The sequence below is a fragment of the Melopsittacus undulatus genome, chromosome 8 (genome assembly GCF_012275295.1).
Source record: "Melopsittacus undulatus isolate bMelUnd1 chromosome 8, bMelUnd1.mat.Z, whole genome shotgun sequence".
Taxonomy (NCBI): domain Eukaryota; kingdom Metazoa; phylum Chordata; class Aves; order Psittaciformes; family Psittaculidae; genus Melopsittacus; species Melopsittacus undulatus.
The window spans coordinates 43,230,533-43,254,250 of record NC_047534.1 but is presented as its reverse complement, the minus strand read 5'-3'; the positions used below and the strand labels follow the sequence as shown (position 1 = coordinate 43,254,250).

Sequence of the window (23,718 nt, the reverse complement as noted above, 5' to 3'; positions counted from 1 at the left end):
CCAGAAAGTGCAGTTACTCCAAGTCATAACTGGAATACTTTGTAGAAGTCAAGGAATGTAATACAACCTTGCTACTCAACCTACATGTACCAGATATTTTATATTTCTGTTTGACATGATAAAGTTGACTGAATATTAACCTGCAGACCACCTCACTAGGATTGTGACTGCTAAAGGCTGTTTCCCTATTTTAGTATAGTAATTGCTCTCTTCTTTTAAGATAATAATATCCAAGGTATGGTGCTTCACAAAAATACAACAGATCATTGTATTAGATCTCCATTTCCAGAAGCCTCTAGTAAATCAAATAGGGTGGTTTCAGAATACTCTGTAATTTGCTTGCATTCCAAATGCAGCAGGGCTGGAATGTCAGCACTAAATGGAGCTATAAAATGATGGGTATTGCAAGTCAAGATTGATGTTTCAGGGCAGATCTATATTAGGAAGATCATTCAGTGTGTACACAGTAAGAATACTTTGGTGAGGGCTATCAATGTATTACTCTAATGAATGCTAAAATTCAGCCAGAAAGGCAGAAATATAAATAAATAATCTGCATTCTGTGTTTTTTACATTATTTTATAACAGAAAACAAAATACTCACTTTCTGTTGCTTCTCTGTTAACTGCTGTGTCTCCACCGCTTTGCAAGGTTACCAACATGAAATAAACCCCTTTCCTCTTCAAGAGCTCTTCATGAGTTCCTCTCTCCACAGCCCTTCCATGCTCAAAGCCAACAATGACATCAGCAGCTTTGATGGCTGACAGGCGGTGAGCTATGGAGATGGCTGTGCGGCCAAGGCGAGCCTGATAGGGAGCAACAGTCCCAGTCAGGACAGCAAACGCAAGTGCTTGGAACCCACACTGTGTAATCTAAAGTTTGGTCAAACCAACAGGAGTCTCTCTAGTGGTTTCAGCTGACTTTGACTTGAACTCCATTCATAGCCCATAGATGAGCCCCTGTTTCTGAGCAAAGGGAGCTATAGATGTCTGTTAATACCCAAATAAAAGAATAAATTACTTTTTCACTAATACTAAGGTTCTATATGTACAAACGAACCAGTTATTAAGAAAAGCTTCTCACTGCTTTGCTGCAATTCAGCAGCAGCTTCTGCAGAGTTCATTTAAAATAATTTCTATCCTTTTAAGTCTGATTTATGCTATGCTACAGCAAACCTTATGAAGTGCTTCTTGGACAGTAGCTTCACTTTCATTATCAAGTGCTGATGTAGCCATATCCAGCAACAGGATTTTGGGGTTTCTCACAAGAGCTCGAGCAATAGCTATCCTCTGTTTTTGACCTCCACTCATCTGGCTTCCCCCCTCTCCAACATGAGTGTCAAATTGCTGTGTGAAAGGAAAAAAAACAAAAAGGTCTGTTAGGCTCCTAGTGAAGATACGAGTAAAATGTCTCTCTGATTTGTTCTGGGGGAAGACTTCAAAACATACAATCTTTAAAAGACAAAAACATTGTGAGTGCACCAGATTCAAAGGAAAGCTGACAAAATAACTTCCTTCATAATGAAAAACATAATTTTGTTTGAATTAGAGTTGCAACTCCAAAACAAAAGTAGGTGCCTTTTTTCAGCTGGAATACAGTTAATTTTCTTCATAGTAGCTACTATGGGTCTATGTTTTGGATTTGTGCTGAAAACAGTGCTGATAATACAGGGACGTTTTCGTCACTGCTGAGCAGTGCTTCCACAGAGTCCAGGCCTTCCCTGCCCCTCAACCCACCCCCCAGCAGACAGGCTAGGGGTGCACAAGAAACTGGAAGAGGACAGAGCTGGGACAGCTGACCTCAACTGACCCAAGGCATATCCCATACCATATGGCATCATGCTCAGCATATAAAGCTGTGAGAGGAAGAAGGAAAGAGGGCAAATTCAAAGTGATGGCGTTTGTCTTCCCAAGTAACCATTAAGCATGATGGAACCCTGCTTTCCTGAAATTAGCTGAACACCTGCCTGAACATGGGAAGCAGTGAATGAATCACCTGTTTTGCTTTGCTGGCACATGTGGCTTTTACTTTACCTGGAGAAGAGAAGGCTGAGTGGAGACCTCATAGCAGCCTTACAGTATTTGAAGGGGGCCTATAGGGATGCTGGGGAGGGACTATTCATTAGGGACTGTAGTGATAGGACAAGGGGTAATGAGTCAAACCTTAAAAAGGGGAAGTTTAGGTTAGATATAAGGAAGAAGTTCTTTACTGTGAGGGTGGTGAGACACCGGAATGGGTTGCCCAAGGAAACTTCTGTGAATGCTCCATCCCTGGTGGTGGTCAAGGCCAGGTTGGACAGAGCTTTAGGTGACATGGTTTAGTGTGAGGTGGCCCTGCCCATGGCAGGGGGTTGGAACTGGATGATCTTAAGGTCCTCTCCAACCCTCGACCCCCAGTTTTCTCATCTTTACTATTCTCCCATATCCTACCAGGGTGAGTGAGCAACTGCATGGAACTTAGTTGTTGACTGGGGTTATACCATGACAACTTGTTTCCTGATGATCTGAGTCATTATTACTGTCTTTGACTCATGACATCATACTGTGGTGGCACTGGGTTCGGATAGAGGATTAAGCAAACACAAAAGCCTAGCATCTTGAGAGCCAGAATAATTATATTCACCTATAGTCAATACTTGTTTATTCCTCCATTTCCAGGAAATAAACAGAGGTCTTTACACAGTCTTTCTATGATTAGTTTCCTGGAAGTCTGGAAATGTATATATGGAGATTAAAAAGTACCTACAGACATTAGTTAATGGTACTTGAATCCTGTCAATTTGGTTCACTGTTGTAACACATCCCTTTGTGAAGATACTTGGCAAAATAACGTTCTAGAAAAGTAAACAGCCCAGTACTATCAAATGTGGAAGGAACTGGAGGACAGGGAACCTTTAGCTAACTTACAGAACTTGTAAAAGGAAATGAGGTTGTGAGGATCAGTACAGACTGCTCAAAACCATATGCTGGCTAGAGTGTGAGAGTCTGGGCTCTAAATTGCTTTTGGCCTGAGCAGAAACAGATCTCCATAGAATGAAAAATACGTATTTTAAAATCATGCTATGATTATCACCATGATATTGAATGTTGTGCATATGATTCCCTGAGGAAGCAATTTTTATATATATATATATTTTTTTTTTTAATTTGGTGATGTACATTTAAGTAAGACCTAATTAATCAAAGGAAGGTTTGCTGCCTACTGTCTATATTGATCTTCTGTACTAAGAACAAATGGCTGCACAGAAGGAATAAAAGAATTTTATATTTTTTCATCAAGTTCTGCCAAATACAATTACAAAACACAGCATACCTGTGGCAAGTCCATGATGAAATTGTAAGCATTGGCCTGTTTGGCTGCTTTGATTATGTCTTCCATGCTAGCATCATCCTGACCATATCGAATGTTCTCTGCAATTGTGGTGGCAAACAGCACTGGCTCTTGCTCAACAATACCAATCTGTGAGCGTAGCCACTGGATATTAAGGGAACGAATGTCATGGCCATCCAGGGTAATCTACAGAAGCCAAATAAAACAGGGACAAAAAAAAAGAAAAAAAAGAAAAAATGTCAGGGACATTATCCCCTCCAAATCAGAGACAAAAATAGACACAAGGAAATGAAGGGCCTGTGGGGCCCTTCTATAGTGTTTCCATGACCAGTATAAAAAACAGCTTTCATACATACAAGAATGCAGTGCACTGGCAGTAATATAGGCTAGTTCTTTGGCCTAGGAGTTGTGCTCTTTGATTTCATTACCCAATATCTCTTTTTGCTTGGCCTCAGAAATAAAACCAGGTGGAGAGTAACATCAAAATTATGATTATATCTTTACAATAAATTGGTCCTTTGTCTTTTATACATTCAAATATAGGCCACCATGTATGTGATTTGTGTCAACTAGTAAAACATAAATGGAATGAAAGTGTTTATAGATGTAATCCATATTCTTAGCCATGCCATTGCTAAATGTTAATCGCTTATACTAAAGCAATATTATGGGATAATGATTAAATATTCAATACTGGGTTTGTGTTTTCCAGAATCAAAAATTATTTGTTACTCCAGAATGATCATCTGTATAGTTTTCACTCAGATGAAAAACTCACTGAATTTTTGTTTATTCATAACAGTTCTTTTCTTTCATGTAATTATTTTTAGAAGACTGTTTATCATTCCCCTGAAATGCACAAGAGGAATTTCATTCATTAAAAAGAAAAAAAAGAAAAAAGAAAAAAAGGAAAAAAGGAAAGAAAAGGAAATAAACTTAGGAGTCTTCCTTCCACCCTTGTAGAATAAACCATGTAATTCATTCAAGTTCCTAAGACTACAGAAACACATTATAGTCTGGTACACTCACCATGCCATCAGTGGGGTCATAGAAACGCTGGATTAGCTGTATTGTTGTACTTTTTCCAGCTCCACTAGCTCCAACAAAAGCTGTTGTCTCCCCTGCTTTAATAACCATATTAAGGTTATCCAAAATCTGGGAAAAAAAAAAAAGGAAAGAGAAACAGACTCAATCCATTCCAATTCCCCCTCTGTCATATAATAAAGTGGGTATATTCTGTCTCTTAAAATGGAGATTCAAAGCATTTTTATAAAACTCAGAAAAATATTGTGAAGAAAGAGGAAAAAGAAAGCCAAATATTTTTACATTGTTTGACGAGCTTATAAATGCAAAGCCCTGTTTTGTGTGCCTGCCTGGCAGATTTTGATCTTTGTTTGATCCTGTTCTTCATCATTGAGAACTAGTCAAGTTAATATCAGTGCAGAACTTGGCAAAAAATCCCCTTTAAACAACACTGAACATGTATTATAAGTGCCTGTTAAAGGATAAATATTTAGAACGTAACAGTGAAATTATGTAGAAAATTCTGATACTTCATATACTTCTGTCTTTAGAAGCAACAGCACTCATTTGCTTGCCCAGTAATATGCTTTTCCAAGGAGAATTTGCTAATTCAAACACAGCAGTAGGGAAATAATGGGGTATACAGCCAATGCTCCTGTATCTTTTCCTAGCACTTTAATGGATCACATGGTGCACCCCCAGGAATGGAAGTTATAAAGCCTCCTTGCACCATTCATCTTATTACATTGTGTCCTACTCTAGCAAATATTGATACATGTGCATAATTGATTGTCAGAGAAGCCGTATGCAGGTCAATTTGAATGAAATTACTATGAGTTTATGTTCAGCAACAAGGAATATATATGGCAATGAATATGTCAGAATGGTAAAATAAGCACAATGGTAAATAGAAGAACCCTTTAACGGAAGGATTATTTAGTCTACTTTTAAACACAGGGGCTGGGCTTCTGGGAAACAAATTCTGCTGAAAATCTGGACTGCTGAATGGGATATTTTTTTTACAGTAATTATGTGCACAGGAGGGATGATGAATAATTACCTTTACGTCTGGTCTGGAGGGATAATGGAATGTTACATTATGAAATTCAATTTCACCCCGCACTTTATCCAGCTTGTAGCCATCTTCTGACATGCAGTCAATGGCAGGTTTCTAGGATAGAATTTGTTGTGTTATTTATTTGTTGTTAAACAGCCAGTACTGCTGCAGTAAAAAAAATACTCCTTATAACATACAAAGCCGTGGCACTTCTATTTTAACAGCAACTGACTGCACTGAGCCACCAGCAGGATCTGCCCGAGGGCTAACAGGCAATGGACATGAAATTAAAGGCCAAAGTGATGGGGGAGTTTTCACTGGTGGGTAATGTGGGAAGAAGAATGAGCCCTTGTCATCAGCTACTAATAAAGAGAGAAATGGCTGATACAGCTGAAACCAGGACAGCCCTCTATCATTTTAAGCTTATTGCAATTACTAGTCATCCGCTCAGCTACTTTTTGCTGGAACAAAACAGCTGAGTGAGGCATTTTGACTAAGCTAATTTAACTGGCTCCTCGGGAATAAAATGGCACTACTTCGCTCATACACACATTCTCCTATGGCACTGAACAACCAGTTCACTGTGGAAAATCTGCATGATTCACCACTTTACATTTGAAGCATCCATCCTTGCACATGCAATCATAAGAGCTGGAATCCTGATTTGATGTTTTCCCATTAGTGCTTTGGCTCTCATATACTTTTGGCTAGGCCTTGATCATGGTAGACTGTTAGACATGAGCAGAGAACCAAGAGAAATTTGAGGATTCCCAAAGAAATCAGATTTTCTGAGGATAGATTTTTGAAACATAAAATACAGAGAATTAGCTAAAACTACAGCAACACCAATATTTAATAACTGAAACATGCATGACTTTTTATGTAACCTAACAGATTGAAGGGAATTTTAATACAAGAAATGTATATGTTCTAACATGCTAAGAACAGCTAGAAGACTGGTTCCTCTTTAGGAATATATCTTACTTAAATTCATATACTAAGCTATGAAGAGAAGTTTCACTGATTCTGCAAATGAGAACCTCAGTACATGGTAGTACTGAGAGTAGTGCCAGAAAAAAAACCCCTGTATCAGGGCATAGCTGTGCTTTTACTGTCTAATCACAAATCTACAAATACAGCAAGCAGATGAATCTATTTTTGTCACCCTTTCTCTAGACAGATAAAAACTCACTTTAGTTTGCCTTTTTTACTTTAACATTACCTGACTCAGCCTTATCTTGAATTTTGTGATTAATTCTAACTTTTGCAACTCTTTGTGCTTTTTAATTTTTTCCCAAAAACCCACTGTCTTTATTAATCTCTTCATCTTAGAGCTTTAACTCATGAAGTACATTTGTAAGGCATGTGTTAGCGTTCTTACAGAATGCTGATGGGTTACTAAAAAGCTCAATAGTGTTACCACAGCCCCTCTAGCCTTCTTTATATATCCTTATGTGCTCTGGAAAAGACAAGCAGCGTTTTAATGTGTTTACAGAGCTTTTAGCACAATAAAGCTTGTCAATGACCAGAGATACTACATACGGCTAAGAAATCAGTGGTATTTTGCCCACCACTAAATTTATACAGGTACAGAAAGGAATCATCAATCAATGCCAGTGGTTCTCAGACTTTCTCATACAACCTTATTTCAAATATCTGTCTGGATAAAATTGTAATTAACATTTATGGCTTCTTCATGACCAGTGCCTGTGCTTCTCTAGTCCCATTTTAACTGTGGGTAACTCTTGGAGAGGTGACAGAGACCACCTTTGCCGCTAATGCCAGTAGGGTTACATCTTTTGATGCCATCTAGAGATTGGGTGTTAGATGGTTGCTGCAAGTTTGGCTGCAAAGTGACTATCATTGCCTGCCTGTACACATCCCATGGGCCAGCACTGATCAGTAATTGTATATAAGGAGAGATGGGAATAAGGAACAGTAGTAGCTGAGGTAAAACTTCATTATTCAGAAGCAGGCCACTTACTTAAGAAATCTGTTCAACACCCTCTCTGAGCCCATGTGCATGCTGCTAGACCTTTCTATTGCACAGTCAATTTTTCTTTAATTGCACTCATTTTTCCTCATTTACACAGTACATAAAACTTCTACTGCTTGAGGCTTATTTAATTATTTTTTCTACTACAAAGAGACACATTTTAGAAATGCATTACTTACTTTATCTATTGTTTCAAAAATGTTTACTGCAGCCCCACGGCCAGTGGCAAAGGCTTCCAGACAGGGAGATGCCTGACCAAGATTTAAAGCTCCTACTAAAACACCAAAGAAAACCTGAAGAAGTGGAAAAATAAATGAACAAAACATGACATCACATTTTTATTACAGTTTAGATCTTAGAGAGGCAAATCAAACTAAATGGCTTAATGGCTTCTTGTGCATCAACTCAGCTGCACTGATTCACTATATGAGCAAAATTAGCCCACAAGAAAGCAAATACATGCATCTTAGAAGGGATTTTCACTCTTTTACAACTTTGCTTCCAGGCTGAAGTAAATCAACTTATCTCATACTTGCTCTGTCCTAAAAATGCATGCACTCAAATATTTACTGAAGTGCCACTGATGTATTTTTAAGCCACCTCAATTCGATTGGGTGTCTGTGGCTTGAAGCAAGGGCTGGAACTGATTGTCAGTGGCAAGCAGATTATTTTGGACATGTCTTTTACCAATAAGCGATGGGAAGCTACAACAATTAAAAAAAAAAAAAAAGCCTAAACCAACAGCCTTTGTTGGAGGCTGTTCTGGGCAAAGCAATCACAAAATGACTGAATTTTCAGGCCTTGAGAAAGTCAGGAAGAAGGTCAGCAAAATCTTCACCTTAGACTTCCTTTGGCCTGTTTGAGATGCTGGTTGGCAGAATTCCTTGGAAACATTACTGAAGGACAAAGGGGTCTAGGAAGTCTGGACATTCTTTAACAATTAAATCCTTAAGGCACAGGAGGAGGCTGTCCCTATGTGCCAAAAATCAAACTAGCAGGGAAGAGACCAGCCTGGGTGAACAGGGAGATACTGTTTAAACTCAGGGAAAAAAAAAGAGAATTTACCACCTGCGGAAGAAGGCACTGTCACCCATGAAAAGTACAAGGATGCTGTCAGGTTATATAGAAAGAAAGGTGAAGGCACAGGTGGCCGCTGCCATAAAAGAGAATAAACACTACTTTTACATATATTATATATATATATATATATATATATATACATATATATATATTTGGGCTCAGCTAGCCTTTTGAATACAACACAAATAGTACTCAGGATAAATGGGCAAAGTGTGTAAGGAAATGCTATTGTTGAGAAAGAATGAAAAGTACACAGGACTCAGGTCTCCTTTGCACCATGGTGATGTTTACTGAGAATAATCCCATGGCTAAAGTGGAAGAAGCTATTGTATACATACTGTGTACTGCAAACATCTACACTGTGATGTATAGACCATGCTGCAAGTTCACACTCAGCTTTTCTAGAAATTAATTTTCTTGTATGAAAGAGTTCCACAAGCAAGTAGGTTATTTGCATGTCAATCATAGAATCATAGAATAGTTAAGGTTGGAAAGGACCTTAAGATCATCTAGTTCCAACCCCCCTGCCATGGGCAGGGACACCTCACACTAAACCATATCACTCAAGGCTTCATCCAACCTGGTCTTGAATACTGCCAGGGATGGAGCATTCACAACCTCCCTGGGCAACCCATTCCAGCACCTCAACACCCTAACAGTAAAGAATTTCTTCCTTATATCCAATCTAAACCTCTGCTGCTTAATTTTCAACCCATTACCCCTTGTCCTGTCACTACAGTCCCTAATGAATAGTCCCTCACCAGCATCCCTGTAGGCCCCCTTCAGATACTGGAAGGCCGCTATGACGTCTCCATGCAGCCTTCTCTTCTCCAGGCTGAACAGTCCCAACTTTCTCAGCCTATCTTCATATGGGAGGTGCTCCAGTCCCCTGATCATCCTCGTGGCCCTCCTCTGAACTTGTTCTAACTGTTCCATGTCCTTTTCATGTTGAGGGCACCAGAACTGCACACAATACTCCAGGTGAGGTCTCACAAGAGCAGAGTAGAGGGGCATTAGAGAGCAGGTTCTGTACATCCGATAGAAGGAAAGAGCAATGCTTAGTGTATCTCAGTTCAGTATGGCTGATCATGTAATGAGAAACATGACAGTTTTTCAGAAAACAAGTGTACTTAAATGTTTTTTATCTAAAAATCCTCCCTTCCTCCTCCTTGCTGGACTAGGAGTGTATGGCAGAAAACATGAAACGCCAGAAAGATGACTGGAAACTGAAAGAGGAGTAAAAGCATAAGGGAGAGTCTCTCCATTGGCAGCTCAAAATTTTCAGCTACAGGATAGCTCCCCACTATTTGCCACTTGTGATTTGGAGGCACTGAACTATAGTTATCATGGGTAAGGCAAGAAAATTGCTCACTTTGTTTTTCACTGCATTCATTTTTATCAACTACTGATGTAAAGAGCAGTTGCAAATGATTTCCAGTGAGGAACGTCCTCCTTGAACAGAATGACTCAATTTTACAATGTTCTCAGTGTAATGTACCAAGCTCCATTTAGCAGGAAGCTTTGCACTGCACGCTGCTGGTGCCTGGGAGCTCTCATGGTGTGCAACAGGCAGAGAAGGAGCAGAAAGAGATGTCTCATCAGAACACCCAGGACTTATCAAGGTTCGGGAAAAATTTACTCTGTGTCTGGACTGGAGCTTGCCATTTGGGCAGTCCTGGCTTAAAGCAAATTACCAAAGTATCAGCAGATGCTGGTTTTATTGCATTTATGTCATCAGTGTCTAAAACATCAACTGTGCACAAGTGGATGCATTAATGCTGTAGAGGTTAGTATATTTTTTTTGTATACACTGCAGGAGCCACAGCCCTGTGTGTTTTAATCGGCATGTATGTTTACATGTTCTTTGTCATCTATAGAGCTGGGTGGGCAATTAGCAACAGAAAATGGTGGTTCAAAGGAACAGAAGCTGTTCATAAGATAGATGTTAGATGTGATAAAACTTTCTTTGATTAGGCTTCTCTTCACTGCAATGGGGTTTTTCATCATAAAGGTTAAGTTCTTCAGAGAAGCCAATATCCCAGAAGCCACATCCTTACCCACAGAACGGTAAAGCTAGTTTAAGGGTTTTGCTAATTTTGTGGCAGGCTACTAAACAAAAGCATTATGATCACTGCAGTAGGCAGCATTTCAAATCTTTAAAATAAACTTTCATTAGGTTCAGGTTTTATTTCACCTAATTGTTTCGTATACTTTCATACATATACTGAATAAAAACCACACAGAGCATTAACATTAAGCCACTAGATACTAGAACACTACAAAAATGTGTTCCAGAATGCATGTTTTAAGAAACAGTCCAGAAAAACTGCATCAAGCTAAAATGGGTACCTGCAGAAGAGTGCCAGGTGAATACTCTTCTTCTTCAAGGACAAGTTTAGAGCCATACCAAAAGGCTAATGAGTAACTCAGAAAAATTATAAGCCACATGTAACCAGTGAATAATCCCATTATTATTCCTTTTCGAATTCCCCAGTGCTGAGCAAACACAAGATTCTTATCATATCTGAAGAAAAAAATGAAAGAGGATCAAATTAATTTGACTGAAAATTCAAAATCAGCAAAGACCAACAAAGTGAGTCCTCTCCAATGACTGGCTGCACTACAGTTAACAGAGCGTGTACATAAGGCTTGTACCTCTTACTCTGAAGTGAGAGACCACTGGTGAAACCAGAAATGCTCCCAGATCATGAAATCCTTGTATGATCTAGTGCAATAGGCACATGAAAGGCCACTCTCACTGCAGATAACTCTCCACGGGGTTCGAGGTTTTAGCAAAGTAACACAGGATTCAAGAACATGGCCAATGCTTCAGAGCATGTCCTACAGTCATGTTATGTTTCAAATGAATTTAAAAGAAATTTGCAGTTTAACATCATCAAATCATTATGTCTTGCTGGAACTAATTCTCTTACTTAGCTTGAAAATACCCAGTTTTCAGATGTGCTGCAAAAGTGATGTATCACACAACAATTAGGGGAAAAAATTACAGTACATTCCTACAAGAGGGAACAACTTGAAGATAGCATTGCTGATGTTGTATTTCACTGATTGACTGAACTATGAAACTGGCTCTGCACACAGTGTTTCTTGAAACTTAAATTTCTGTAACATGAATACAAAGCTGTAAATTAACAGATAGTCACTGTTGTACAACTTAGAGATTAATTGCAATGACTCAAGCATTACAGTGTTAGGTTGCTACAGGAAAAAGAAATCAGAGACTTTACAATTTATCCAAACAAACCTTTCAACTTCTCTCTTCTCCCCACCAAAAGCAGCCACTGTTCTGATGGATGAGAGCACTTCATCAGCCACAGCTCCAGCTTTTGCATAAGCCTTTAATTCTCGACCTGTTAGTTTTGCCACAGCCTACAAAAGCATAAGAAATACTGGTTACACCTGAACTGTAGGTACAAACAAGAACAAGAAGCAGTACTGACTGTAACACTATGCTGTCTGCTCTGCTTGAGGTCACCTCCTCCACTCCAAGCAGGCTTTTATTAGGGTGTATACCTCTGTAATGGATGAGAACCTAGGTGGGAGCTGATTCCCTCTCATGACTGAGAGCCATAAAAAAGGATGTTGTTTGCACAGTGTATTCAGCAGAGTATATATGTTTGTGTTTATCATGACTATCAGAAAGATGCAAGAAAACATAGGTGTGCAGGTGTTCTATGAACTTCATATTTGGCCGCACTGCGGTGCCTGGCTAACGCTCTTGGAGTTGACAACAGTGAGACGAGAAACAGCACAGCCCCATGAATAACCAATTAGAGATCTGGCATAAAGCCAGTTGTTTCAATAAGGGTATAAAAGTGTATATAAGTGTAAAAAATATATAAAAGTAGGACCTTCATGTGGCTATGAGAGTAGCCTCACCTATGGGTGGACACACTGCATATAAATGTTCCAAATTACCTGAGACTCCTGGCATCGGCTGCAGCAGGGTTTCCCAGCTGGAAGTGTGGGCCTGAATTATGATTCAGCGGTAATTGGTGATGTATTTCTTCTTAATTAATCTCTATTCTCTTTATACAGTAACAAACTAATGTATTGCTAACTTTGGCACTTTACTAATATACCTATCTCTGATTTGCCTTATTGTACTTATTCACTATATATAAAGATTTACTTAATTCACATTAGTGTGCTTGCTTTTAGTGTACTCATTGGTTTTAGCATGCTTATTTAATAAACTCTGAATATTATACAGCTAGTGTGTGGTCACTTTGTGGTGTACCCTGTCTGTCAGCAGAACAACCTCTGTAGCATACATCCTGCAGAACAGTTATCCTCTTGGCCAACAACTCTGCTCCAGGTAGCTAGAAAGAGCACCTGTCAACAAATGTTTTCCTTTCTTCCCTTCCTCTCTGCTCCTAATTTGGCTTGAGAAGACTGCAGACTGTGGATTTGTGCATGGTGGGAGGAAGGGGAGCTTAAGTAGCATGAGCAGCCCTTCAGCCACTGTGACAGAGCCCAGCTTCAGGCATAAGAGGTAATGGTAGTGGTGGGGGAAGGTGGAAACAGGTGTTGTCCACCACCATGCTTTGTTTCTTGGGCTGACAACAAACAGGTCCCTACAGAGAGCACACTGGATGGCAAAAGCTTACTTAAACTCAAAAAAAAAGCTCAAATTAGTGGAAGAACATGTAGTCATGTACAGTTCTACACAAAGATACTACATTGGCCTGGGAATGACATATCACTAGAAAATGTAAAGTGTCATTTGCTTTCTCTCTTCAAATACGTTATCCCAGGCATCTATTAGCCACTTTTGGAGACAGAAAATCAGGCTAGATTGGTCTTGGGTCTATCTTCTTTATGGTAAAAAGCAAAGACTTGGGCTGGAAAGGCTCATAAGCAGGAAACAACAGCTGGTATGTGAAAGGAAAGAGATGGGGACAGAGAAATAATGAAAAGGGGGAAAATGTGTCCAGAAAGAAATTGCAGATGAAGGAAAGAGACATTTGGGGGTTTATTTAATTTCCTGCCAGGATTCTGCTCTCCCACTTCACGCTGAGTCATTATTCATGTCATCAACTAGCAGCCAGCACAAGGTGCTAAAGGAAAGCAGGAAGATAAGAAATTAGTCAGTTACATTACAGGTTTGATAGCAAAATGTTCCTGACATAGAAGTGACATAGCCGAAGGGCTGAACTCAACAAAAGAACAGAGTGTGAGAGAGTGCAGAGGAGAAGCAGGAACTGCCCAGCCCTTATGGATGTGGAAGAGTAGGTGAGAGAATAGAGGACCCTGCTGTTTCTCTCTTTACTGTCTTTCCTCTGCACAGTGACAGGAAGTTTATAGGGAATGGATGGCAGAGCAGAGCAAGAACAACAGGGAAAGGATGCAGCAGCTGCCTGGAGCAGGGACAGGTTGAGGTAAGTCTGAGCAGTTGTTTTCAACTATTTTATAGCTCTGAAACTTGATCATCTCTAAAAGCCACTAACTACACAGAGAAATCAAGCCAAATGTCTAGTAAACTTCTAAAACAGGTGTGTAGTAAAAGAAGGTGTAGGCCAGGTTCTGATCTTGGCAATTGTAATATCCATCCACAGGATGCAAAAGAAGGTATGTTTACACTCCCATCTTAGAAGCAGAATATATTATTATAGGAATCAGAATAAGGAAAGTGGGAGGGGGTTTTGGCAGACAGTGGTAAGGTGCTGACTCCACCCTCCCATACCCCCTGGGTGCTGCTGTGACGGTAATCTGCCCCTCTTGACCTTAAAAAGGTGTCATAGCCTTCTCTTCCACCAGTCCTCCTAGCTCTATGGCATGACCTTCCCTCCTCATCATACCTCAACACGAGCTTTTCACAATCCACTTACCAAGCCATAGAGAGCTGCTCCAACCCCAAGCAGAGGGCTGACTGCGATGATAACCAAGGTTAGTTTCCAGCCACTGACAAACCCCAGTAGGAATCCACACACAAAGGTGGTTAAGCGCTGGATAAAGATTGCTACTTGGTCAGCAATAGCCTCATTGATTTTGTTAACATCACTAAAAAAAAACAAAAGAAAAAAAAACCCACAAGATTGGTGAGTATATCTTTTGCTTGTGTTGCAGGTCTTGGACACATTTGAATTAGTTGCTTTCCTTTGAAGAGGATCTTTTGTCATCTCTATTCTTTCCACCACCATCTCTTACGATGACCCTGAGCTACAGAGAGAAAACCTGATGCTTTTGCAAAGGCAGAAGGATTTTATGCACAGAATACAACAGAGAAGATACTGAATTTTAGCAGGTAAAGTTGTCCTGCCAGCAGACTCATTCACTAGCTGGTTCTTAATACTGTGCTCCAGTTGATTCAAAGGAAAGGGCATACACATCCCAACTGGATGCAGCTACCTGACAGTGGAAAAACAGTACAGCTGATAGGGCATTCCTCCCATCATGGGGCACCAAGAATGTACTGTACTGCCCCTCCTAACAGGACGGGAAAGGAAGAAGTTCTGTAACTCCCTTCTAGTTCCACTTTCCACCACCTCCTGGTTCCTCTCTGTACTCTATCAGGTAGTTTGTACTTTAAATGAGAGTAAGAGTGGGAAAACTGAGGAGGGATACTTTATCACTGGAGGCAATAGGAAAACATGACAACTCTATCCTAAGGGGGACAGTAGAGCAGCAGTCAGCGTCATTTGCCCTCTAGGCGGCCGCAGAGTTCATTTGTTCTCTCTTATGCATTGCCAACACAGTAAAAATGTTTTAAAGCAGAAGCCATTATACTTCCGCACTCCTGCCTACTACCTCACCTTTGAGATTAGAAGAACTGGGAACTCCTGAAATAAATAGGAGCAAATGGTGTTGAGGTTTAAAGTGTAAAATTGTGAGTTCATTGATATATAAAGTAAAATTAGAGTCCTCTATTGAAAAAATGTAAGAGTGTTCAGCTGAAAAACATGTTTATATTTCTTCTGGTAAATGGTGAGGATTTTTTTCAGCCAGGAAGCTTTTTTCTAGGCACAGAACAATGCTGTTCAAAACACCAGGGAACTAAGTGTTATTTATTAAATACCTGCTCAGTTCCTATTTTATGCCAGAGAAATTCTTTACAGTGACTTACAATTAGTGTTTATTCTTCATAAAAAGAAAGTCATAGATACAAATGGGCAGTGAGTAAAGGCATATAAATTCCCCTTCAATTACAGAAAAATCTGCAAATGTGACTAACTATTATGCAGGACAATTGAGAACAGGGAGCCATCTAGAGTCAGCATATTCACCTCGCTGCTAACTTCAGCTCATTGACAGGAACCACTAAAAAAAGGAGAAAATCTTAAATTCCACTTTTCTCAGGACTAAATGTTTACCCAGGATAAAAAGGTCTCTCCATTTACCTTGAGTCCATTTCTAAAGGCAGGTTTTTGTGCCTTCTGTAGCAGAAGATTAAGAAAGGCTCTTTAAATATCTCACATGCCCTTGGTCATCATGCTTGTAGTAAGCGTGGGTAAAGCCCTTCCCAAATCTTTGCTCACAAAGCCAAGCCATATATAAAGCCAACAGAACCAAAGAGTACCCATAATGTAATTTTTTTTTCCTTTCTGGGAAGTGAGAGAGGGTTCAAATCCACATCTCCATGTCTCCAGGCTCAGGGGACTGTACTGGCAGCCAAATTATAGATCACTCTGAAAGGACTGGGCATAGCAGGAGGAGGGAAGGATAGGACAAGCTGGCAAAAATAAACCAGTTCAAAATCTAACAAAACCCCACCACATTTACTGACAGTCAAGGCACAAAAGGAAAATTATTGTGGCTTAACAGTTATGGTACTTGGTTCAAAGATGTGGGATATAATCAGCCTGGTTCCTGCTCGCAGAAACATTGCTGTATTTTATATTAGGAGGTGTTTGTCAAAAGCCTAGTTATTGGCACTCTGTTGTGTTTGGAAGGAAGTGCAAAATGTTCTCTGTAGCATATGCTTTTTCTAGATTACTTACTCAGAAATTCGGGTGTTCAGCTCTCCCACAGATGTACAGTCAAACCAGCCTATATCCATTCGCATTACTTTCCTGAAATAAGCTTTCCTGATTTTCCGTATCTGACGAGCTGCAGCCATCACCCACAAGCAGATCTGGGAAGAGCATAATGTGGCTGATAAATTCTGTAAAATATCTTTGTGTTCCCAACAAATGCACAAAAAGCAATTTTGCTAAAACTGGAAAGAGCAATATGGCTATTCATAAAACTTCTATCAGGTAAAACACATTCTAGCTACACAGACATGGTAGCTGTTTTATGCCTCTGGTCTTTAAAGAATCCAAGAATTTTATAAAGCCTCTGGATCAAGTATATGTCTCAGTTCTGATTGGCTGAGAGGAGATGCAAGTTAAACTATGTTGTTACATGAATGCCATACAGACAAAAATGTTTCCATATACAGCTATAAGTAATAGAGAGATGGCAGCCATTCTGCTTCAGCAAAACTCTGGGATAGTTTTCAGGAGGGAGAATGGCAAGTGATATTAGAGATTATAAAAACTTCAAAAGCAGTGGACTCTTTAGCTGATTACGCAGGAGTCATGCAAGCTTGCAGCTCATCTCAGTCGTAAGGACTGAACCATTACTACAGAATATGAGGGTGCGATTCTTCAACACCAGTTTTACACTAGTATTTTACTCTGTAATATCTCTATAATAGAAACACAAGGCTCAACACAGTTGAGATACCTACTGAGAAACTGCATGCCTTTCAGCTACACTGGGAGGGTATGTGGATCCCATAGTAACCACACTTGAGCACATATTTCTTGCGGTGTGAAAGAAGCAGCATGCATTCATCTTACTTGGTAAAACGTATCCTTGCACAAAGGTATGTATGCACAAATACAAGGAAGTCTCAGACTGCCAAAGTTAACCGATTTCAGCCCATAGAATATGAACTAAAAGCTTTTGCTCTGCTCAATTTGGCAGCTAAGCAGTTAAAAGGAAAATAATTATTTAGTGATTTAAACTTTCAAATCAAAATGTGGAACAATATACTGACTTGAAGGTATGCTAACACAAGTATGGCACAACCAATTCCTGCATAGTAACCTGCAAACTTCGTCATTTCTTGTTCAATATCCAGCAGCCTGGGGAAAGAAAAGAAATAAAAAATAAAAAAAGAGTTAGCAATACTGTTCTAAATTTTTCATGGGTTGCTAATCTGGAGTTTCTTTCTAAGAGTCACATCAGCTGGTAAATCAGCTTGTTTTGCTGAGACACTGTTTCCCACTACTGAGACTGTTGCTAGCAGTGGGTGTTTTGTTGCTCTGCCTGTTGCACAGGGGTAGGGCACTGGCAGGTACCAGGAAACCCCACCATCCTGGAGCAGCTTGCAGTCTCTGAGGAACCCCACCAGGCTGCATGCTCCAAAACAGCACAGGTGAGAGGGTGCTTTAGGTAAAAGCTTCCCAACAAATTTTCATTACATATTGAATGTGCTTGCTTTGTGCCATTATACCAACTAACAACACTCAGTTTAAACAGTGTTTTATGGGGAGAAATGAGAGCCACTAAAGTCAATTTGAGTATTACCTTGCACCATAAGCTTGCTAATCTGAAATGATTGCTTCTTTTAGCTCAAGTAGGAGTACTCACTCCTAATATCAGGGCATTGAGTTGCTGCTATTGAATTTAGATTACTTTGAAACAGGCATTTCAGGTTTTTATTCACTATGCTTTTAGACAATTTTTTAGAACAACCTGTAAGACAGCAAATTTTATTCTGTTTACCCTGAATTTGGTACACTGATATTTTAAGACAAAAGGGAACGCTATGGACCTGACCCGATCCCTTACAAAAAACAATCATAGGAACAACTCATGTGCCTGACACATATTATAATTGTCAATACCTTAATTAACGTCATGGAGCAGATCTTCCTGGAAACTATGCACGCAGAAAATAAGGAGGTGGTTGGTGGCAACCAACAGGGCATGTAGGGATAGGACAAGGGGAAATGGCTTTAAACTGAAAGAGGGTAGATTTAGCTTAGATATAAGGAAGAAATTCTTCACTGTGAGAATGGTGAGGCACTGGAACAGGCTGCCCAGAGAAATTGTGGCTGCCATCCAACCTCAAGGCCAGCCTGGACAGGTCTCTGAACAACCTGGTCCCTGCCTCTGGCAAGAGGGCTGAAACTAGGTGATCCTTTATGTCCCTTCCAACCCAAACCATTCTAATAGATTCTTTGAATGTATACTGCCTCGTGCATAGCTGCTGCTTCAGAGGAACAGAGGTCTGTAGCAAATCCTACGTTCTATGTGCCGATCCCACCTTAGAGGGCTGGCTTGGATAGCCTGGAGCAAAATCATTTCGCCCAAGTCACCTACATCCACGAATGTGAACTACTTCCCATGTGCTTAGAATTTCAGAGACCTTTAGACAAATAACTGTTAATTCTAATTAATTATCTAATTAAATGTCACTCAGGGATTAGAAAATGCTTGGAATGATGCATTGAAAAAATGAGCATTAGGAAAGGTTATGGGTTTAAATTTGGCTTTGACAGATATCTGTATCTGAATGAATCATCTAGACTCCATTTATTACTGTTAATGGAAAGAAACAGGCACTCTTATAGGGCATTTCATCTGACCTTCCTTAGACATCTCCCATAAACTAAGATTAATTGCATCCTAGAAGTGCTCATTTCTCTTCAATGGCTAAAGTTTAGCTAACTTGTTTGGAAATCAGCAGGTACCTATAGGTACTTACACCCTAACCAGAATGACCAGAAGCCATTATTACTTACAATGTCATCAGAGAAAACAGGTTAATTAACTCAGATGTGTAGCAGATACAACTGTTACAAGAACACTCGTCACAGAATATCCTTGCTGACATCTATAGCTGAAAGACCAAGACCCAATCTGGCCTTCTCTCCCTACAGGTAGTATCTCCAGTTCTGTAACAAATTATGCACATTTTCTGCCTTACGGATAGAAAATGTGAGGTTTAGAGGCTAAACTGGACCTTCACTAGCAATACAGTCTCTGACAAGCTATAATAACAAAGGAAGGGAAATAAATACATCTGCCACTTACCCACATCTTATTGTGGTGTTCTTTTCATTCTGATGAATAGTACCATTAATCCACACTATGGTGTTATTTACACATGTCTTGCCTGGGTCTTTAAGCTCTTGCATTTCAATGTCATATTCAATAAACGTGTCTGCCATTGCACCAAACACAAGCAACACAGCTGGCTGGGCTGCTCCATGAACAATAGCACAGAAACTACCAACAGCCATCATTAAGATTTCCGTAGGTGAGGAAAATCGAAACTAAAGAGACAGGAAAAAAATACAGTCTCTGCTGAGAGGCAGTCTTCATGATGGTTGTATAAATCATTAATCAGGTGGATCACATACAAAATCATTGTCTTTAAATTTCAGAATTATCTTCAATACAGAAAGAAGACAAATCTCTCTCTCCAATCTAGTCTAATTGCACCTGTGATTACAGCATTATAAATTATGAGCTCCCTTTTAGCTGACAGCAGAATCTGACCATGTGAATGAATGTATTATCATATAACATTAATAGCTCAATATCATTCCACATTATCATCATTACAGAAACTAGCTAAAAGACTAAGAATAGTAATTATAATTCATATATATGATCTGCTCTGCAGATTTCCTGTGGGGATGAAGGAATAGGGAAGGGAGGAAAAAGCCTCAGGGCACTATGCAGAGCCACAGAGTAAAGTTAGCTAATTTCTCAAAAGTCTAGGGTACTGTGGTAGAAAGCTAAATAAAGTCACAGAGTGAGTTCTCACAGTTAATATCCTAAAATGCATTGGCTTAGGCCGGTAATTGTGCACTGGCTCTTAATCTGAGAGGAATGTATAGAAATATACCATAGCATGCAGTAAAAAAAAAGGACTGAGCTAAGACCTATTACCTTATATTTGCCATGGGCCAAGAGCACGCACATGTGCAGCCAGTGACTAAGCAACTTAAGTTACCTTTGCCATGATTTTGTGAAGTCTGATTCTCAGGTTGAAGTCATGCATAAATATATACATTAAACTGTCCATATTAAACATCAGTATCAAATGTTGTATGTTTTGAAATAGGAGTGTAAAAAGGAATCATAGCCTGCTGACAAACTTGCCCAGGTTCTGTAGGTGCTATAATGTGTCTAAGAGAAAAAGGGTGTGAATTTGGAGCACATATGAAAAAGGGACATTAGGACAGAGACAAGATAAAGGAAAAAACAAGTCAGTTAACATAAAAGAGAAGTAATGAAAAGGTCTTTGTACAATAAACATCAGAAGAAAACTGTAGCACTACCACTATTTTGCAAGCCTTGCTTATAAGAACTCCAGGAATTCCCTTGATTAAAAAAAAAAATCAAACAAACAAACAAAAAAAAACCACCACACAGAGAGATATGTGACATCTAATCTCTCAGCATATCTGATGCAAACATCCTGTGCTTACTAACTGCATTTTAGGAGTTAAGCAACTGTGCAAAACAGGCTACAGAAATCAAACAGAATTCAAAACCCTCTGCTTGACAGACAGGGCTCTCTGTGTGGATATATTGTTCTCTCCACCCAAGTAAGAGCTGAGAATCTTAGCCAGGTAGATTACAAGCTCAGTACTACAATCATGACTGTATTAGTTTGAATACATTACAGGCTGTTTAAACTACATGCAGAACAGAAGCAACAAAACCTCTTAGCTGCATGCTGCTGTGTTAGACATCTCTCCACTACATTAATTTTAAAATTTAGATGCACCCTACGGGATTCCAAACCCATCAAAGGCTAGACATACCATACAGTATTGTGCATTCACAAGTTTCGATAGCTACAAGATCTTCTAATATGCATGGCACTGCTACAGGGGAGCTAAATTATCTGCCAGATTATCACACTGGAAATTTCTGGCAGAAATAAGAATGAACGAAGGTCACCTAAATCGCTGCTGTGCACCTTAACTTTTTTATCCATATCTACATGTAGGTTCAATATAATATTTCTAATTTACAATTATGACACAAATACTGATAATCAATACCAAGCTGACAAAATGACAAAGCGTTCTATTAAATTCCCATTGACTTTAATGGCAGGATTTCATGCCAAATTATTTAATCCTTTAAAGTTTGACCTAGTCAGAGCTATTCCAAAAACAACCATATAGATTATTGTCACTTATTCTGCAGCACAATATACATAAAATACTTATAGCTATTGCTTTCATTACCAGCTGAAAGAAGCCAACACGAATACTGTTTTCTTTCTTTTCTGATGACCTTCAAGAATAGAAAACATAAAATTATAAAATTTTAGTATATATTTTGTTCTACATGCAAAGATAGCAGACAGAATTGAACTTCACTCACTTTTCATTTTTCTTCTCTTTAAAAGGTTCTTCATATGTATGGAAATTCCTAGCAAAAACAGTAAGATACCACATTATTTCTTTTATTCTCTTGGTTGCTTCACTAATATCACATTTTATTTGAAATGTTTTGCCCAAAATTTTACGAGACAAACTGTTTCTTTCAGATTTCTTTGGAACCAGTGATTTGATAATTCATTTAAATTTCAGACATTGACTAGAACAGAGGCTAGATTAAAATGATCTGAAGGATTATGCTTTCTTTCATTAGTAGCTCCTCAAAAGACTGCTGCTGCAATGTGGCTATCAGGGTTCTTTGAGGTCAAGCCAAATTGTTGGCTAATACTTTCTTTAAGACAGATAAATGTCCTGTTTCCACTCCCTTTTCTATTGCCTGTGTGTTCATATGTCCATAATAGCTGTAAAATCTCTCACCCTACTATAGTGTTTTTTTTCTCAGTGGTCACATTATGTATTACTATTCTGTATGATCAGTTAAAATCTAAAGGACTAGTTGCACCAGTATGGATGGGATTCATACTACAGCAAGTAATCATCGGCTGTGTACATTCAGTGATGAATGAGTAGAGATTTTAATTTGGGTTTTTTTTAATGAAACAAATTAATTCGAGCTCTATTTGTCATGAACAGTTTTTTAGAAGCCAAATCCTAGAAAGCCTGAAGGAAGGTTTGTATGTGTAGTAGGTAGGACCATATATGTATTACATGTGAAATCTCAAGAGAACTTGGGTCTCAAGATATGTGCAAGGACCACTGTAGACTTTGAATACTGGGCTGATGCTCTCTGATATGGTCAACCTGACAAAGGCAAAAATTAAAGGGATGCTTTTGCTTCATCATTTTAAGAATACTTCTGAGACTGTGTGTAATGTGTCAGAAAAAGCTGGCACAAATGACAGTACCCATTCAGATGTCCAGTCTGCTATAGAGTTGTTCCAAGATCCAGGAAGAGGGAGGCTTTTAACCCCAACCAAATCTCACATTATAGTTGAAGGTCAAGGTCTCTAAATCATTTCAGTTTTTAACTACCCAGCATTCTATGTTTAAATCTTAATATCTGAGGTGAGTTAATTCCTTTTATTTTAAAGTCTCACAGTAAAGCTTTAAGAGAAATTAATCAAGATTGATTAAAATTCCTGAAAAACTCATTTCTCAAACTAAAAGCACCAAAGAAAGGTAAGTCTGAATGTCAAAAATATTTTCAGAAGAAAGGCCATATTTTTCTGCCATTACTCTATATGTTTTTAAAGGTTTCATGGTCTGGTTTGGTCTACCTGTGTCAGCTGTATCAAACAAGGCAATTCAGCTCCCAGAGAACAGCTTTAGTTAAATACCATATATTCTATAAATGCAACAATTTGACCCAATGACATTAACTTCTTTGAGTATTCCTTGAAATATTGATTATCCTGTTTGTGTACATGACTTACTCTGATTTCTTGAAGCTGTTACCTGTTAGGGAAAATAAATGCACAATCTAGTTAATAATTATTGTTAAAGTACATAATCTTTTGTAGATGCAAAACACAAACCCTAGAGCCCGACAGAACTGATCATTTATCACTTATCAGTTATAAGCATCTTATTCCACTGACAGATCTAGCTAGGGACACAAACTGACATGGGTCCAAAAATTCCTCGGTATGTTTACATCAATTTATGCCTGCTTTCTCTTGAAGAAGTAGTTTCAAGTTTTCAATCGCCCAGATGACACAATGGTTTTCACTAAATATATTATTCAGGACATTTGCTAAAGTCAGCACATTTTCATTGCAAAGTCCTAGTATTTAGCTATTTCTCTTGGACATTGTTCTGTCAAGGAATGCTACTCTACTGGCAGCCCA

General features: G+C 39.0%; 1 protein-coding gene across 1 annotated transcript in view; it reads right to left on the bottom strand.

The window, feature by feature from the left end:
- Positions 1-19,675, bottom strand: part of ABCB11 (ATP binding cassette subfamily B member 11) — a 38,879-nt gene extending 19,204 nt beyond the window's left edge. Inside the window, exons 1-12 of the mRNA XM_031052128.2 lie at positions 19,539-19,675; positions 17,494-17,581; positions 16,448-16,581; positions 14,339-14,510; positions 11,752-11,876; positions 10,836-11,010; positions 7,586-7,699; positions 5,414-5,524; positions 4,360-4,485; positions 3,313-3,516; positions 1,176-1,346; positions 605-806 (exon numbers count right to left, since the gene is read on the bottom strand). Coding sequence (XP_030907988.2) covers positions 605-806; positions 1,176-1,346; positions 3,313-3,516; positions 4,360-4,485; positions 5,414-5,524; positions 7,586-7,699; positions 10,836-11,010; positions 11,752-11,876; positions 14,339-14,510; positions 16,448-16,581; positions 17,494-17,581; positions 19,539-19,675 — 1,759 coding nt within the window. The remainder of the gene's footprint in view (positions 1-604; positions 807-1,175; positions 1,347-3,312; positions 3,517-4,359; positions 4,486-5,413; positions 5,525-7,585; positions 7,700-10,835; positions 11,011-11,751; positions 11,877-14,338; positions 14,511-16,447; positions 16,582-17,493; positions 17,582-19,538) is intronic.
- Between the last annotated feature and the right edge of the window lie 4,043 nt (positions 19,676-23,718).